General features: G+C 43.0%; 1 protein-coding gene across 1 annotated transcript in view; it reads right to left on the bottom strand.

The window, feature by feature from the left end:
• Positions 1-2,602: 2,602 nt before the first annotated feature.
• The window catches only part of LOC138841311 (sestrin-3-like), a 33,197-nt gene continuing 18,553 nt past the window's right edge, over positions 2,603-17,246 (bottom strand). Inside the window, exons 4-9 of the mRNA XM_070041989.1 lie at positions 15,455-15,637; positions 11,481-11,717; positions 9,739-9,883; positions 6,646-6,806; positions 5,825-5,974; positions 2,603-2,851 (exon numbers count right to left, since the gene is read on the bottom strand). Coding sequence (XP_069898090.1) covers positions 2,846-2,851; positions 5,825-5,974; positions 6,646-6,806; positions 9,739-9,883; positions 11,481-11,717; positions 15,455-15,637 — 882 coding nt within the window. The 3' untranslated portion in view covers positions 2,603-2,845. The remainder of the gene's footprint in view (positions 2,852-5,824; positions 5,975-6,645; positions 6,807-9,738; positions 9,884-11,480; positions 11,718-15,454; positions 15,638-17,246) is intronic.

Below are 17,246 nucleotides of genomic sequence, written 5' to 3'. Positions count from 1 at the left end.
TTTTGTGTTATCACCATAGCACTAAAAAAAGAAAAGAAATAACCCCCCAGGTCCCAAACAGACATGTAACAAAAACAAAAACAAAGAAAAGAATAAAACTAAACAGCTCCTGAGAGGGAGCAGCTTGGTTTGACAGCATACACTTTTCTCCACTAGATTTAGGACACAACATAAAAATCTTAGAATGGCCAGAAAAGGTCTTTCTCTGCTGAATTCCAATGTCTGAAAACAATTGCTTGTGTAGATTGTAAGCGCTTTTCCTTTTTAAAAAAGTTTTAAAAATACATACACACAAATCCCAAAGCACTGACGTTAAACATGATCAAACCAAGTTCGTGACTGATGATCAGATCCCAAATCCAACTAAAAGCAATGGAGAATAGTGCTCCTCATTATTTTTGCCATTATAAGTAAAGTTGAGCATCATTACACATTATAGCCATAACAAAACAAAACAAAAACAAAACAGTAACAAGGAAAACACAGCTAATTTTGACACTAAGAACTAAAAAACTTTCTATGCAGTATCACAAACAACTTTGGGTATCCTTTAAGTCTTTGCACACAGACAACCTTCTGAGCTGAGCTTCAGGTCAGATGCCAAGTGATGGCACGGAGAGCATAGAGGAGCTCTGCTTGCATCCGCGCTTCCATCAAAAGCAGGTTTACATGAACCTAGAGAGGACAACATCACAGAACCCATCAGGACCCACTGAGAAGAGTGGACATGCCTGCAGAGTTTTGTGTTGTTACTTTTTTCTCGTGTGTGTGTGTGTGTGTGTGTGTGCGTGCGCGCGCGCGTGTGCACACGTGTGTGCCAGTACTAGGGCTTGAATTTGGCCTCATCTGTGTGTTCAGCTCGGTTGCTCAAGGCTGGAGCTCTACCATCTGAGCCACACTTCCAGCCTGCCTTCAGAGTTTTCATATAGATGCTTACAGTGTTGGGTTTTTTAATGTGCACATAGGCAAAATACAAACAAAATACAAATGTGTGTACGTGATGTAACGTTCAAGCCTGCATTTGTAACAATGGTGCTGCCAACTGCAGTGATAACCTATGTCTCTAACACTCTAACATCTTGATAGATGGTACATTATTAACCTTTTAGAGTATAAAACTAGCCTTTATGAATTATAATCTCCCCACAATTTGTACTTCCGAAAAATGCAGTATTTTAAAAGTTTTTTCTTAACATTTACTTGAGAGGTAAAAAGTGAAAACCTCATGACTAATGCAGTTTCAATTAGTGTCTGCTATTCATTAGCTAGGCATGATTTTCTGATAGCTTTCTTGTAGTTGTAGATAGAACTGTGAAGAATACTTTTTATGGAAATACTTCTTAGCTGACAAATTAAAAATAGCTTTTGTAAATTTCCCACAAGGAAACGCTATGGTATTAAGGTATTTCAATGTCTTTCTATTCATTGAGTATGCTGTTGGATTATTCTCCTGACGAGTAATGGCAGTTTCTAGATAAATGTCAGAAAAAGGGGAAATGAACTGCAAACAGAAACAGGCCTGCAGCCCCATCTGGGCTCACTGACCAGGAGGTGGGCATCTGCCTGGAGTGAGAGCCCAGCCTTCTCACCACGGCAAGCAGCTAACTTGGAAATGTATCAAAAGGAGGTTCTTGGACTTGGTGGAAATATGGCCAGGTCTCATACTGTGAAGCTGGTAGAGATCTGTGACTAGGTATTAATTAATGACTCCCATAGAGGTCATTCAAAAGGATATTCCTGGGGCTGGGAAGGTGGCTCAGTGGTAGAGTGCTTGCCTCTCATGCATGAGGCCATGGGTTCAATTCCTCAGCACCACATAAGCAGAAAAAGCCTGAAGGGCACTGTGCTCAAGTGTTAAAGTGCTAGCCTTGAGCCGAAGAGCTGAGGGACAGCGCCCAGGCCTGGAGTTCAGGCCCCACGACCGCAAGAAAAAAAAAGTAAAACATAGCTTACAATCAAAAGGATAGTCCTTTTCGTAACAAAAATACAATTTTATTCATTTAAATTCAGTCTTCACTAGGGAAATCACCTTTTTCCACACTGATGAAAAGCTGGGTGTGAGATCGGGTAGGTTCCTCCTAGGGGAGCAGCCCCTGGAGGGGCATGGTGAGGGCCAGGCCCTGAGGTCAGAGGCCACCACAGCTGTTCTACTCCTGGGGCTGGCTCTCCCCGTGGGGCGGGCGGGGGAGGGGGGAGGTACCCAAAGGGTTATTCTTATGCAATAATATATTTGGCTCCTGTACTTGACAAGACGTTGTAAAATACTAAATTACTATGAGAAACGGTGTTCTAAAAGATTAGCTTTGAGGGCTAGCTAGAGTTAAAGACTCTAAATGGCTATGCCTTCTGGGTCAAGATTCAATTATGCCCAACACTACCTCTTAGAAAGTTTGGTTCTTATTAACAGAACGGTAGTTTAAAGGCACTATATAAAGGAGCAGAGTGTACTTTAAAGATACTACTATCTTTCAAAGGCTGGTGCTAAAATTTACTTTATACCCTGTGTTGGACAAACACATAACTGAAATTTAGTTATTACTAGACTTGACTTTAAAAGCATTAAGAAACATAGTACTTTAATGCTATTTCAATTTCAGTCCATCAGTTTATTAGTACTGTCATATGTCACTCTTCATAACCATGGTACTGCTGTACTGAACTCCTTCCTGTCTGTGGTATAGTGCTCAGTCTTAACTTATTTTTTACCTTCTCTGAGTGCTTGAACTGCCGCCAGTAGCTATCATACATGCACTTTGTAGTTCTCTCAGGATAGCAGGCTACTGTCTTAATGTAAACCTTAAGGCTTCGTTCCAGTAACTGGTTAACTTCTCCATAATCATAGTCATCATACCTGCAGGCAAAAGGACAAAGAATTATCATGAAAACAGTAATTTCTAAGTGGCATCAACAGACATTTATTCTGTAGGCACTACGTACCAAAAGCTCATTAATTACTCATTAATTAACAAGTAACTATTGAGTGCCTGTTACGTGCCTTGTACCCTTCTAGGTTCCCAGTGAACAGAAGACAGACATTAACCTCTTGTCTCATGGCGTTTAAATTCTACTGGAGTATAAAGAGAAAAACTAAAAGAAAAATATGTAATATGGAGATGCTGCTGCAGAGAAACTGGATCTGTGGTGTAGGAGCAGAGGCGCTGTGATTTCAAATGGGTTGTGCCGGGGCCTCTCTGAGACACAAATACCAGCGGTGGTGACGGGGCTGAGCGGAGGTACCGGGCCTTCATTCCTGTCGGGGGCTTCTGGGAGGAGAGAGGGGCCCGGGGTCTAATATGCAGCTCAGCAGTCAGGTAAGAAGGTAGCTGTAGTGTGATCATGGGCTGGTCTGTGAAAAGAGGAAAAAGCCTGAGATTTTGCATGAGTTTGGGAGTGACAGGGAGAGAAAAAATGGTAATAGCAATCAGATAATCTACAGAAAAACGAGGTAACAGCAAGATGAAAAAGAAGGATGAAAGGCTCTTCCTTAGAGATAGAAGAAATAATAGCATATTTCAACAGTGATTGCAGGGCCGATGAAGAAAGCAAGTGGAATCCCCCCCCTTCCCCCCAGATGAGAGGGCAGGGGTGTGTGGCAGGTGCACAGCACACTTCCACCTGTGGGAGTGGAGGGTAGGGGACACAGGCTCAGACCGACAAGGAGGCACTGTGGAACTGGGGGCCTAGGGTTCTCTGTATTTTCAACTCCAAGGTATTGTGTAATTAAATAAGTATCTTTACTTCACATAAGCTTTGTTTAGTAGCATTCAACAATAAAATAATTATTAAAATATATTAACTATTGCCTTGCATAACAAATTATTTATTGGACCTCAATTATTAAATTCTACTACCATTTGTTTTTCTGAAGCGTTTTTCTTTGGTAATTTATTCTCCAAGATAATCAATGGGCAAACAGTATAATTATTATGTGCCATGATACATACTATCACAGTTGAGCATCTCTTATTTGAAATGCCTGATACCAGACGTGTTTCGGACTACAGTTTTTAGAGAACCTGTATCTTTAATTTAAAAACCTGAAGTCCAAAATGTTAAAAATCTAAAACTCTTAAAGTCAGAAGCAAAGTTTAGGACTTCAGACCATTCTGGATATCAGATTTCAGATTAGGGCTGATCAACGTATAGTGACCCTTACATACAATGCTGTATTACTAACTGATTTGTCAGGAAATGTTAGGATCCGTTAGTCAAATTACACAAAAAAAACCTTTGTTTAACAAGTTGAATTTTTTTTTAATTTTTATTTTTGGTTGTGGGGCTTGAACTCTGGCCTGGTGGGGCTTGAACTCTGGCCTGACTGCTGTCCCTGCGCTCTTCAGCTCAAGGCTAGCGCTCTACCACGAGCTACAGCGCCACTTCTGGTTTTCTGGTGGTTTATTGGAGATAAGAGTTTCACTGACTTTCCTGCCCAGGCTGGCTTTGAACTGCCATCCTCAGATCTCAGCCTCCTGAATAGCTAGGATGTCAGGCGTGAGCCACCGGCGCCTGGCGAATTTTATTATTTTTTATATTTCTTGCTAGTGCTGGACTTGAACTCAGGGCCTGGTAGTGTCCCTGAGCTTCCTTTGCTCCAGGCTAGCATGGAGCTACCACAGTTAAGCCACAGCTCCACTTCTTGCTTTGTTTGCAGTTTATGGAGTTACGACTTTCTTATGGACTTTCCTGCCTCAGCCGGCTTCAAACTGCGATCCTCAGATCTCAGCCTCCCGAATACTAGGATTATAGGCATGAGCCACTGGAGCCCAGTAACAAGCTGGACTTAAAGTTCATAAAGACTTTCTCCTATCAGACATGATATAGTGTGTGGTCATGTAGAATGTACTTACAACTGTAACTCTGCCTCCACCAAAAGGCTTTACAAAGACACTTTCCAAAGAAAAGAGCATTCTCAATGAGACTACCGAGTCTCACTTGCTTACTGTCCTTCTAAATGTAGGGGCTATGAATTTATACTGACTGAGAAGTGTCATTTCAGCATCTGTTATTTGTGGGCCTGCGTCAGCACAGTGAGCAGACTCTCTCCTGGCTCTGCTTATGCTTTGATTATGACTCTTTCAAAAATGCAAATAAACCAAACTAACCAGAATTCATTGGTGATGAAACCGGATGCAAAGCATTTTCCTTTTATAGCCGACCCATTCTGCCAGGAAGGGCTCTCACGTTTGCTTTGGCTCTGTTGTTCTATCCCCGGTAATTACTGCCTCTCCCCATCTCTTCCTTAATACACTCTTACTTGTGTTTCTGTATGTGCTTCACTGTTAAGATTCACAACATTTTCAATGAAGAAAATACTTCTCTACAAAATGCAAGTGTATATGTGAACATATGTCCATATACACATGTGTGCATAAGTGCGCACACACACACACACACACACACACACACACACACACACACACACACACACACACACACACACACACACACACACACACACACACACACGGGCTTTGTGCCAGTCCTGGGGTTGAGCTCAAGACTGCACATTTGCTTGGCTTGCTTGTTTAGCTGGAGCTCTACCACGAGTCAGGGCACTAGCTTGATTTTTGCTGTTTATTTTGGAGATGGAGAACTTTGTTTTGCTTGGGCTGGCTTCAAAGTATGATCTGTGAGTCTGACTCCTGAGTAGCTAGGGTTACAGGTGTGAGCTACTGGTGTTGGCTTAGAATGGATTTTTTAAAGTCAAACGTCCACAGGTAGCATTTCCTCCCCAGAACCACTCACTCCTGAGTGGGCGATAACTACGACGATCATCAGGGTGGTCATCCACGCAGTGCACACAGCTGCCTGCCACGGAACACACCTGATTCCAAACATGCAGTGCACGTAGTTGAACAAGGCCCTGCAGAACGTGGTGGTGTCGACGGCCCCACAGGAGGCCAGGGTGCTGCAGGTGAGGCTGTAGACCGTGTGGAACTTCTCGTCCAGCAGCTGCCCGATGTCCGAGTAGAGCCTGTTCACCAGGGAGAACCCGTGGTTCTCCCAGGTGTAGTCCCGGAGGAGAAAGGTCTCCCATTACCAAAGGCTATTCTCCATTGGAGCCCTGCGTGCTCCGGCGGTGTGTTCTAGGCTTTCAGCTCTAGGTTTGCGGGGCTGCAGCCTGGGCGTCTCCCCTGGAGCCCCATCCCACCCTCGCAGGTCCGGAATGGTCCTGGGTGACCCGATATAGTCACAGGGACAGGGACTCAGCGCCACAGGCAGAGGACTGAGCTCACAAGCGAGCACTCTCAAGAGCCGAGTGTGCAGCCACACAATCCGGTAAAAGGCCGCGCTTGACCTTCTGCCCGCGCCAGTGGTACAGGATCTTGGCACACATCACTCTCCGCTCTCCAAACGAGGTGTTGATATTGCGCACAGCTACCATGTAAAACCGCAAATAATGAAATGAAGCCAGAGCTTCCTCTTCCCTTCGTGGGCAGGGGTGATGCGGACCTAAGTATCCACCTACTGGGGCCTATCAAGCTACACCAGGAGGATGAAGACTGCTAAAGAGGACTATGCATAGATGCTATAAAAACGCCCTAAACCCCCCCTCCCCCCCCCCCCCCCCCCCCCCCCCGCTTACATTTCAGATGGGAGAGCCTAACGGCTCCTCCTGCGTCTCTCAGCGAGGGCATCACCTACCTGCGCCCGGAATGTTGGCAAATGTTCCTTTCCTCGCCTGGCAAAATCTTCGTACCCAAAGCCAGGGTCTTCCACATACCGAGAAACATCGGCTGTGACAGTCATGTCCTCTCCACAATCGAAGGAAAAGAATGGCGGCCAGTCTTCAGGATTAGATGCAGCTAAGGTAAATAGAGAGGACAAGGCTGATAATACTGAACTCAGCTGTCCCCTTTCCCATGGATCTCTGAGGCGACTATATTAATGATGTGAGCTCATACACAATATTTACTTGTAACATTTTGAGCATAATTTTATTCTGGGATGCTGAGGATTAACACTTAATTTTCAGGCAAAAAGTGAATAAACTGAAATATCTAAACAACAGCGCCAAGGATTAAAACACTAATTTTACCAATTAAAAAACTGAAGACGGCTCAGTATTGAGCACTCTGGGATTGGAGTGGGGTGTGGGGCGTGGCTCAGGAATGGGTGTGAAGGCAACTGGGAGCGTCTTATCAGCCTGGCAGGGCCCACGATGTCTCATCCGGATGTGTTTGCATGAAAATCAGCTCAACACAGTTGGCTTTTAGCTTGCAAAGACATGGGAAGGGAGGCTGGGCAGGAGGCCGGGGGAGGGGGGGGGGAAGGCCTGGGAGGAGGCCTGGGGGAGGAGGCCCGGCGGTGGGAGGCCCTGCCATTTGCTCACCTGGGCAGTAGTTAAACAGGAGGATTCTGTGATGCTGCGCTGTGGCTGTGCGTGTGACCACTCACGGAGCTCAAACCTAAGGTGTGAGCACTTTGACAGAGTTTAAACCTTTCAGAATTACTATCTGGAGGACTGATGAGAACCTGTGAGAGCTGTTATCAACACCACATTTAACAGCAACAAGGAAGTTACAAGCAAATAATCCCCAGCACCTGAGCCTGATTAATCTACCCTCAAGACGGTAACTGCTTTTTAAAAAGGATCACTATTCCATTGGTCTTGAGGTCTGTTCTTGTGCCAGTACCAAGCTGTTTTGATTACTATGGCTTTGTAGTAGAGTTTGAAATTTGGTGTTGATATTCCTCCAGCACTGTTCTTTCTTGTTAAGGATCGTTTTTGCTATTCGGGGTTTTTTATTGCTCCATAAGAATTTTTGGATTGCCTCTTCTATTTCCTTGAAAAATGAGGCTGGAATATTGATAGGTATCCCATTGAATTTGTAGATAGCCTTGGGAAGTATTGCCATTTTCACAATGTGAAAACGTGCTCCAATCCAGGAGCACGGGAAGTTTTTCCACTTTCTAAGTTCTGTTTTGATTTCCTTTTTTAGATTTTTAAAGTTTTCATAGAGGTCCTTCACTTCTTTGGTTATTTATTTTTTTGTCGGATGTGGGTCTTTAACTCTGGGCTTGGGCGCTGTCCCTCAGCTCTTCAGCTCAAGGCGAGCATTCTACCACTTGAGCCACAGCACCACTTCTGGTTGCCTCTGGTTTATTGGAGATAGGAGTCTCAGGGTCTTTCCTGCCAGGGCTGGCTTTGAACCTCGATCCTCAGATCTCAGCCTCCTGAGTAGCTAGGATGACAGGCGTGAGCCACCGGCGCCTGGCTCCTAGGTATTTTATTTTGCCCCATTTGTTAGGAAATGGAGAAACTTGGAAAAAAATATATTAAGTGAAGTAAGCCAGGCCCAAAGAAACGTAGGTCCCATGGTTTCCCTTATTTGCAATAACTAGTATATATCTGAGTCAAGCAGAAACGGTCAGATAAGTTGATGTTAGGGAAATGAACCCTAAGATAAGGACTCAAATGGTTTTTCTTTCTTGCTATTGTTTCTAACATATTTATAAGGTATTTCTTTGAAATTGTTTAAATAGGGATATAGGTGGACCCACTGCAACAATGAGATGTATAAGATGCTATGTCGAAAAACAAACTTTACGACTTTGGTGGGGAGGGGGAGATGGGAAGGAGGAGGCAACAATGCTTGATGAGAAATGTACTCATTACCTTGCCCGTGTAATTGTAACCCCTCTGTATGGTATTTTCACAAAAAATTTTTTAAAAAAGGATCACTATGGAGATGAATGATTTGAAAGGCTTAACCTTTGTCTTGAGTTTAAGCTATTTTAGTGACACTTCTTATGTGGTGTTCAATATCAGACTCTCAGAGTATTAGAAAAAGCCTATTTTTAAGATAGGGGCAAAGGATGTAGCTTTTAATACACAATAAATTAATCTGAATTCAATCTAAGAAAGTGCCCTAATATATATTTCATAAAAACCGTAAAGAAATGCAAATATAAGGATAAGTGTTACAATTAATTCAGAAAAAACTATGTTAAGAATAACCCTCCATATGCCAATCTTCCAAAATATCAACGACTGATCTCGTGAAAAGGGATTTTACTTATCTCTTTTAAATCACAAAATTAGAACAGATATTCCCATCTAACTTGATAAAAATGGGTCTATTTCAAATAACATCCAGCCTAGAAATCTGTCTCAAACAGACCTGAAATGAAGTGGACCTTGTAAAACCTACCATGAGGGACAGGGCGGGTCTACACAGGTGTCCAGCCAGGTACCCGGCTGACACTTCCTGTCCAGCCCAGCAGCGCAGCGGGGCGCTGGGAGTGACAACAGTCACAGGCGTGCGCATGTGGAGTACCTGACCAAGTACCGAGTGGCTGGCTTACGGTATTACTGAACTCTCTCCACGTGACTTGTATCATGCGCACCGCTACCTGCACTGTTACACTTCCGGAGTGTCCTGTGAAGAGTGTGCCTGCCTCTCTGGCAGCGGCTCTGCACACCCTGTGTGTCGCCCTTTTGTGCATCGGAAGCCCACCGAGGGGCTGATGGATTTGTGTATAATCAACAGCGCTCACACACAGTTTTTTCTTCAGCACACAGCCCTGGCTGTTCAGGGCATGTCCAAGGACACACCTGCCTAAGGCAGAGAGCAGCATAGAGGGCAAGGGAGAGGAGTGAGGAAAGGAGGGACCGCAGCTGAAGCATTTCCACAAAGCCGCGTGGGTCTGCTGAAGGCTGCGGTGTCGGTAGTCTTCAAACAGCAACAGAGTGAAAAATAAAAGCACCTGGGTGAGGAAATGAATGAAAAGTACCTCCAGACACCACAAAAAGACTTCCTTTCTTCTTCTCAAAACGAGTGGTCATTTCTTCCTGAGAAGCCTCCTCATCTCCCCTCTCTTCTTGCAGACTTTCCATCCTTTCCATTAAGGCTTCTAGCTCACTTAGAGAATTGACAATCTGGAACCAAACGCAAGAACGCTGGTGTCATTAGCAGGAAAGCTTGCTCCATTCTCCATGCCACTACATGCAGGGGCATGGGCACATTTGTTAAGGTTGTGTGGCACACACTGACCCACTATTATACAACTATAATCAGGAGGGGTATTTCTAAAGATGTGTCTACGACAGACAACTATCCAGACGGAACACAGATGGGCGGCTGCTGCCAGGGACTGGGCTGGGGGAGAGGCGGGGTGGGGCTGTGGACCCTGTCCAAATGTACTGGGGGGGGTCAGACTAAGAACTGCTGAGCTGTGTGTTTTAACCAGCTGACAGGTGAATTAAAGCTAGACTTCTGATCACTGTGTTAGTGCACACAAAATAAGAGGTCTCATGATGACACTCTCAGACGTGTGTATGTTTGATCATATTTAACTCCAAGTTCCCTTTTCCCTACTCACCCACAGATTCCCTCTCAATTCCCAAACAGGGACCCTTGCACTTTCATTCAATTAAAAACAATTCTGAATTTCACATGTGAGAGAAAACGTATTATCTTTCTAAATCTGGCCTTTTTTCTTGATAATTTTTTAAAAAGTTCCTAAGTGAGTTTTTTACTACCTCCAAAGATACACAACAGATTCGAATCTTACAAGCATGATGCTTATGCTTGCTTTATTTATAAATACAAAAAAGTTGTAAGTATATATATATGTTTATACATGTATCTACAATTCTATTTGGTGTATTTTAAACTATACTGAAAAAAGGCAATTTCAAATTTTCTGTTTTTACTTTCTGCTCTCATAAGATACATTTTCTAACGTATCTGTGGCATATGTGAAAAGAATCCAGGGTTCATTACGATTGACTATGCACTAATGATGGTTGAAGACTAACACTAGATTTTTACTCTGTATGATGAAATTTTCAGATACACAGTAAAAAAAAAAAAAAACCTGAAAAATACTTATTTTCATGATTTGTTCCAGTATCTTATAGGCAAAGTGTTAAGAGTCTAAGTTTAAAATGTTATAATCCCTAGACTGTAACATTTACTTTACATGATTTGTAGCAACATGATCTGCTTTTTAAAGGCCTCTACAAGACAAGTTGGAACCTGAGGGACTAGTTCAATTTTTAACTTTATCTTTAAGAAGTTATACAAAGAGGCGTCACTTCCACATGTCTGGTTAGTTGCCAGTGCCACCCTTGCCCATGCGCCCCCCCCCCCAACTCCACCATCCCCTCAAGTTACCCAACTCCATTTTCACAACTAGTTAAACTTTTTTTTTTTTTTTTTTTGGTAGGTTGTGGGGCTTCAACTCTGGGCCTGGGCACTGTCCCTCAGCTCTTCAGCTCAAGGCTAGCGCTCTACCACTTGAGCCACAACGCCATTTCCGGCTTTTTTCTTTTTGCTTATGTGGTGCTGAGGAATCGAACCCAGGGCCTCATGCATGCAAGGCAAGCACTCTACCACTGAGTCACCTTCCCAGCCCATAGTTAAACCTTTGTAACAGGAAAAACTGTACAAGGTTATTTCAAGTGAATAAAGTCATGAAACATTAAAAAGCTTAAAGCAAAATTGGTAAAGAAAAACACTAAGGAAACGAACCCCAAAATTGCTGCCGGTAAGAGATGCATTTTCGATGTTGTTGTCATTAGCCAGATCGCAGGCACAGAATCTGTTCACGGAGGCTAGCCTGAGCTGGTTGGAGACGTCTGGGTCTCCCTCTGGGTTGATGCCACTGCCAAAAACAAAGTTTGTCAGTACATGGCAATGGGTCAGGAGGACCACAGCATGCACGAGCTCAGGCAGCGACCAACTGTTTTCTCCAGTTCTGACAAGCTTCTGAAAAGACAACCAGAATCTGAGTGAACAGGGGAACCACAGAACTCTGCAAAGCAGTCTTAAAAAACAGAGGCCATCTAATTTTATGACTGTGGTAATACAACTCTTTACAAAGTGTTTCACTTACTGAAGGTAGGGCTTTGGTTAAACAATGTTACAGTGAAGTTATCAAAGCTTACAGGGTGACTTCTAAATGCTCTAGGACACAATGGATCTTCTGCCCCCAAAGCCCTTTTATAGGTTATGCTATTAAGATGGGTCAAGAAACATTAAAACTAGAAGGGAACTTAAAGCTATTCTAGCAAAATCACTTTTCCTGTGCTGTTGGCTGAATGATGAAAACCTTCATTTGTGTGGCTCCAAGTCCACAGGGAGTTCTCCTATTGACTCATGTGTTCCCTCCCCTCCTCTCCCTCCCCCTTTCCTTTTCTTCCCTTCCCTCTCTCCCTTCCTTCCTTTTCCCCTCCCTCCTCTCCACTCCTCTCTCCCCTTCCCTCTCTCTAATGTGTGCAGGGGCTTTGTCTCTCAGGGTCATTTGCTCACTTCTCTGACAAAACAAAACAAACTTTATTTTGCTTGACTCTATTGTTAACATATTCACCCGTGCAAACACTTATATATTACAAATAGCTTAGGGAAAAGAAAGAAAATAATCAATTTTTTTTTTTTGGGGGGGGGTCTGGTCATGGGGCCTGATCTCTGGGCCTGGGCGCTGTCCCTCAACTCTTCAGCTCAAGGCTAGTGCTCTACCACTTGAGCCACAGCGCCACTTCCGGCTTTTTTCTTTTTGCTTATGTGGTGCTGAGAAATCAAACCCAGGGCCTCAGGCATGCAAGGTAAGTGCTCTACCTCTGAGCCACCTTCCCAGCCCAAATAATCAATTTTTTAACTGCTAATAAAACCTTTAATCATTATTATATAGCTAGATCATTTATATTTACTTTTCTGTCTTTCAGACTTGGCCTTCTGACATGTTACTATCTCATAAAGCTATTTTATTTATTTATTTATTTTTTATTTTTTTGGGTCCGGTCGTGGGGCCTGAACTCTGGGACTGGGCGCTGTCCCTCAGCTCTTCAGCTCAAGGCTAGCGCTCTACCACTTAAGCCACAGCGCCACTTCCGGCTTTTTTCTTTTTGCTTATGTGGTGCTGAGGAATCAAACCCAGGGCCTCATGCATGCAAGGCAAGTGCTCTACCACTGAGCCACCTTCCCAGCCCATCATAAAGCTATTTTAGTCTATTAATGTTTTGAGAACAGGCTAAATATCATCCATCAATATTTAACTTTATACTTAACTACTTCTCCATTCCTGTGCTTCTAAAATGGTTAAACGGCTCCCTATTTTTTTTTTGTTGTTGTTTGGAAGAATAAATTGCTTTTTTAGTTATAGTTTTGTTTACATTTTGGCCATATTTCCTAGTAGGATTTTTAAATACTTTTATAATTTTTATATTACTGTTGAGGAATTTTTTTAGAAGAATTCTTTAGAATTTACAGTGTCTTTTTAGCTTGTTCTTTAAACCTTGGACCATAGTCAACGCTCATTTATATGTCATCTCATGGTCACTTCAGTTTTTTAAAGTCGGTGTATGATGGCTTCTTTTCCAATACACTGCCAAATGACCAACTTGCTGATTTCTTCTTCTGCCCTGAAATGGGATTATTTTTATCTCCACAGCCAGCCCTCATCTCCCCTAGTGCCTGCAAACCTGACTTGTCTTAATTCTATCCCCGGTCTTCTCTCCTTGTGTGTAGTGTTTGAAGACCTAGACAATTTGTTTCTTCTACTTGAACTTTGTTCATCTGCAAATCACTACCTGATTTTATTTCTGACCACTTGTTACCTCAAACCATGCATTTCCTCCAGTAATTAGGTAATACCTGCCGCCTCTGACAACCTCTTGTGGAGGCTCCATTCCCACATCCTGATAACAGAATATTTACGAGTCTTTTCTTCTCACGATCTCTGGGCTGGGAACACAGTTCAAGAGGTAGAACGCCTACCTGCCAAGCTGGAAGTCCAGTGCCACAAAGATGAATCAGCCAACCTCCTATCCCTCGGGGCAGCACTGCCTAGCAATGGCATTTCAGTCCCAGCATGGTAAATTGTATTGTGTATTACAAAGTGTGTTTACTTTACAACTTGGCACAAAAACTTCTAGTGAGTTCTTCACCACAGTGATGGCCACGCTCTTTTGCTCAGACATATTACCAACAGTAATAACCAGGACTCCTATTTTAGTCTGTATAATGTAGCATATTAATTTATATATAATAGACTCAGTTCAAATGTGTTTGATATAGAATACACTAATGTATTAAAATACACACCCATTTTCTAGTGTTTTGAGGGATCAGCTTGTATACTCCCTACGCCTCTAGAGACCACAGTTTTCTGAGGATAAAAACAAATTTTGTAATAAAAATAAATAGATTCTGCATTCACTGCATTATGTACAATATGACCATATAGTATGTCTTTCCATTTTCTATCTCCCAACCTTAAGCTGAATACCAGGAAGCTGTTCTTACTGTGACATGACATTCTCTTTGTTTCCTATGAAATGTTTTCATCTTCCCCCGTAGTCTTCAAGGCCGGCTCCAATGTGACTTCTCAGCAGCCACAGAGCCGTTCTCTGTGCAGTGCTCACTCACAATCACACACTATGGCCGTTCGGGGACTGACTGTCGCGGCCTGTGCTTGCTCCCACCCACTCCAGCAAACCCAACGGCCAGGCCTTGGTCTCACCATCCCACCAAAGTGTCTGGCATGAAACAACTCAGACCGGACATAAAACAGTCCTTGAACCAACCATTATCCAATCAGAACTCAAACCTTAGGAAAGGATGATGCTTCAAAAATTTCCAGAAAACCTAAGCATACACAGATTGGCTTGGTTAAATAACTGGGCAAAGCACCAAAGAAGAGAGTCAAAAAACCCCTAAGCAAATGCAAAACAAAAGACAAGAACACTTCTGTTTGGTTAGAAGGGTTTAAATAAGGCTTGCACAGATAATAATGCAGACAACAGCTCCTGGGTACTGGATGGCTGCATCTGCTACGCACAGTCAGCGAACTCTGTAATGACCTCGCCCACACTCCAGTTCTCACGTGAACACAAGGGCTCGCCTCAGCCCAAGTCCCGTCCTCATCCAGGCTTTTAAGATTTCACAAGCCAGCTAGAGAATCTCTTTTTATTTAATAAGCACCTTTTGTGAATCTTAAAGTTATAGAATATTAGAACTTCAAAGAGTTTAGAACTCATTTCATCTGGACCCTCTCCACAGTGGGAGGGAGACAGGGCCTGCAGAAGTTAATGCACTAGGGGATGGACACACACAGACACACAGACACAGACACACACACACACACACACAGACACAGACATACACACAGACACACAGACACACACACACACACACACGCTCACGCGGCCCTGAGCAGAGGACCAGGCACCTGCCTGCTGGTGGCTCCCCTGCCCTACCTGCTGCCTTGTCAAGGCTCCTTACCAAACTCTAGTCCTAGCAAAATGAACCACCCCTAAGGAAGTTATGTATTCATCTGTAGTCAAACCCATAACTTTTCAAATTTATCTTTTATACATCCATTAATACAACATTTTTATTTTTCAAGATTATAAATTGCAAGAGTTTAAATTAAGTCTTTAAAGAAAACATTTAACTAAAAATTGGCTCTGAAGCACTCTTGTTCATTTCAAAGAAACACTCAGTACCTGGATGTGCTCTTTTGTGATCAGCCAGGGGCGGTGTGCTAGCAGCTTATTTATTTCATTAAGATTTTTCAGCCTTTGTGGCACATATTCCAAACCATTCAACCATTCAGCAATACCTCCAGTCTTTAAAAATTCATCCACATGCATGTTTATTAAGTAAGAACACTGATGTCTAGCTGCAGCCTAGGGTATAAAGAAAAGAATTCATTGATAAAACAAAAGCATTAGTTTCATTCTATTTATAAATAATTTAGATGGAGTTATTAACATGTGTGTGTGTGCACGTGTATTTGTGCACGTGTGTGTGTGTGTGCTTGTGCTGGTCCTGGGGTTTAAACTCATTGCCTGAGCACTGTCCCTGAGCTTTTTTGCTCTAGACTAGCACTCTACCACCTTGAGCCACAGCTCCACTTCGACTTTTTGGAAGTTAATAGGAGATAAGAGTTTCATAGACTTTCCTGCTCTGGCTGGCTTTGAACTATGATCTTTAGATCTTAGCCTCCTGAGTAGCTGAGATGATAGGCACGTAATGTCCAGTGTCCAGCATGAGATTTTTTATAAATAATAAATAATAATAAATCTTTTTAAAAAGAAAAACAATCCTCTTTCTTTGAAAATGTTCATTGTATTTCTGCAGTAGGTTTTGAATCATTCATACAGCTGCTGTATGCTTATAGAAGCAAATAATTATGACATGAAGCCAATTATTTCTTCCAAAACTTGGTATAAATTAACCCAGAACCCAGTTTATAGTCATTTTATGGAAATACATACTCTCTCCACTATGCAAACATATAATTCTCTTTATAGTACAACAGTATCTTATCAGCTTGTACTTCAGTAATTCAGAATTCCTGCTAACTTAAGCACTTCTCTTAAATATCTGTCGGACCTCAGCACCCCATGCTACTAGTAGACCCTGGCGCTCACGGATTCTTTCCTTCCCACACAGTCAGTTTTGGTGCTGACAGATAGGTAAATGCATGCAGAGCAGACTCCGACCTCTTTTCTTTCATGGCTGCTTCTCAGGAAAGGACCATCCTCCTTTCTCATCTCTCTATCTGGGCTCTCTTGTTTCTGAGCATTCTGTCTTTACCAGGTTTACTGCCATCAAAATATTAAGCTGAAATTATAGTTTTAGTCAAGTTCATCCTTCGAGAAATTCTGCTTGTTGTTCAAAACCTCAGTAAGAATATAGAAAAATAACCAAGTAGCATTTTGTAAAAACGACTCTGCTAGCCGGGCGCTGGTGGCTCACGCCTGTAATCCTAGCTACTCAGGAGGCTGAGATCTGAGGATCGCGGTTCAAAGCCAGCCCGGGCAGGAGAGACCGTGAGACTCTTATCTCCAATAAACCACCAGAAAACCGGAAGTGGCGCTGTAGCTCAAGTGGTTGAGCGCTCGCCTTGAGCTGAAGAGCTGAGGGACAGCGCTCAGGCCCAGAGTTCAAGGCCCATGACCGACCAAAAAAAAAAAAAAAAACGACTCTGCTAAATCCGGCTATTCTGGCCAGCTCTTTAGTCCAGCTGTCCCCAGACCCTCCAAACACATCGTGTTCTTCATTAGCCAGCCAGCCGCAGCACTGTTTCTTTCTACCAGTTCACTCTGGCTGCCTATCATCCCAGTGTAGACTCTCCTCCCCAATTACATGACTTGCGGATAACAATAACTAGGTAGCCTGCCCATAACAAGAACTATACTTAGAAGTGAAGAATTCTTCTCTTATTCAGAACGTCCACTAGTGATAATTGATTCTTTCTTCTTATTTGACCAAATCAGCAATCATCTTCAT

The sequence above is a fragment of the Dipodomys merriami genome, unplaced genomic scaffold, assembly GCF_024711535.1.
Source record: "Dipodomys merriami isolate MVZ:Mamm:240054 unplaced genomic scaffold, mDipMer1.0.p SCAF_314, whole genome shotgun sequence".
NCBI classification, from domain to species: Eukaryota; Metazoa; Chordata; class Mammalia; order Rodentia; family Heteromyidae; genus Dipodomys; species Dipodomys merriami.
Note: the sequence above shows the minus strand (reverse complement) of the source record. Positions and strands in the feature narration are given on the sequence as shown.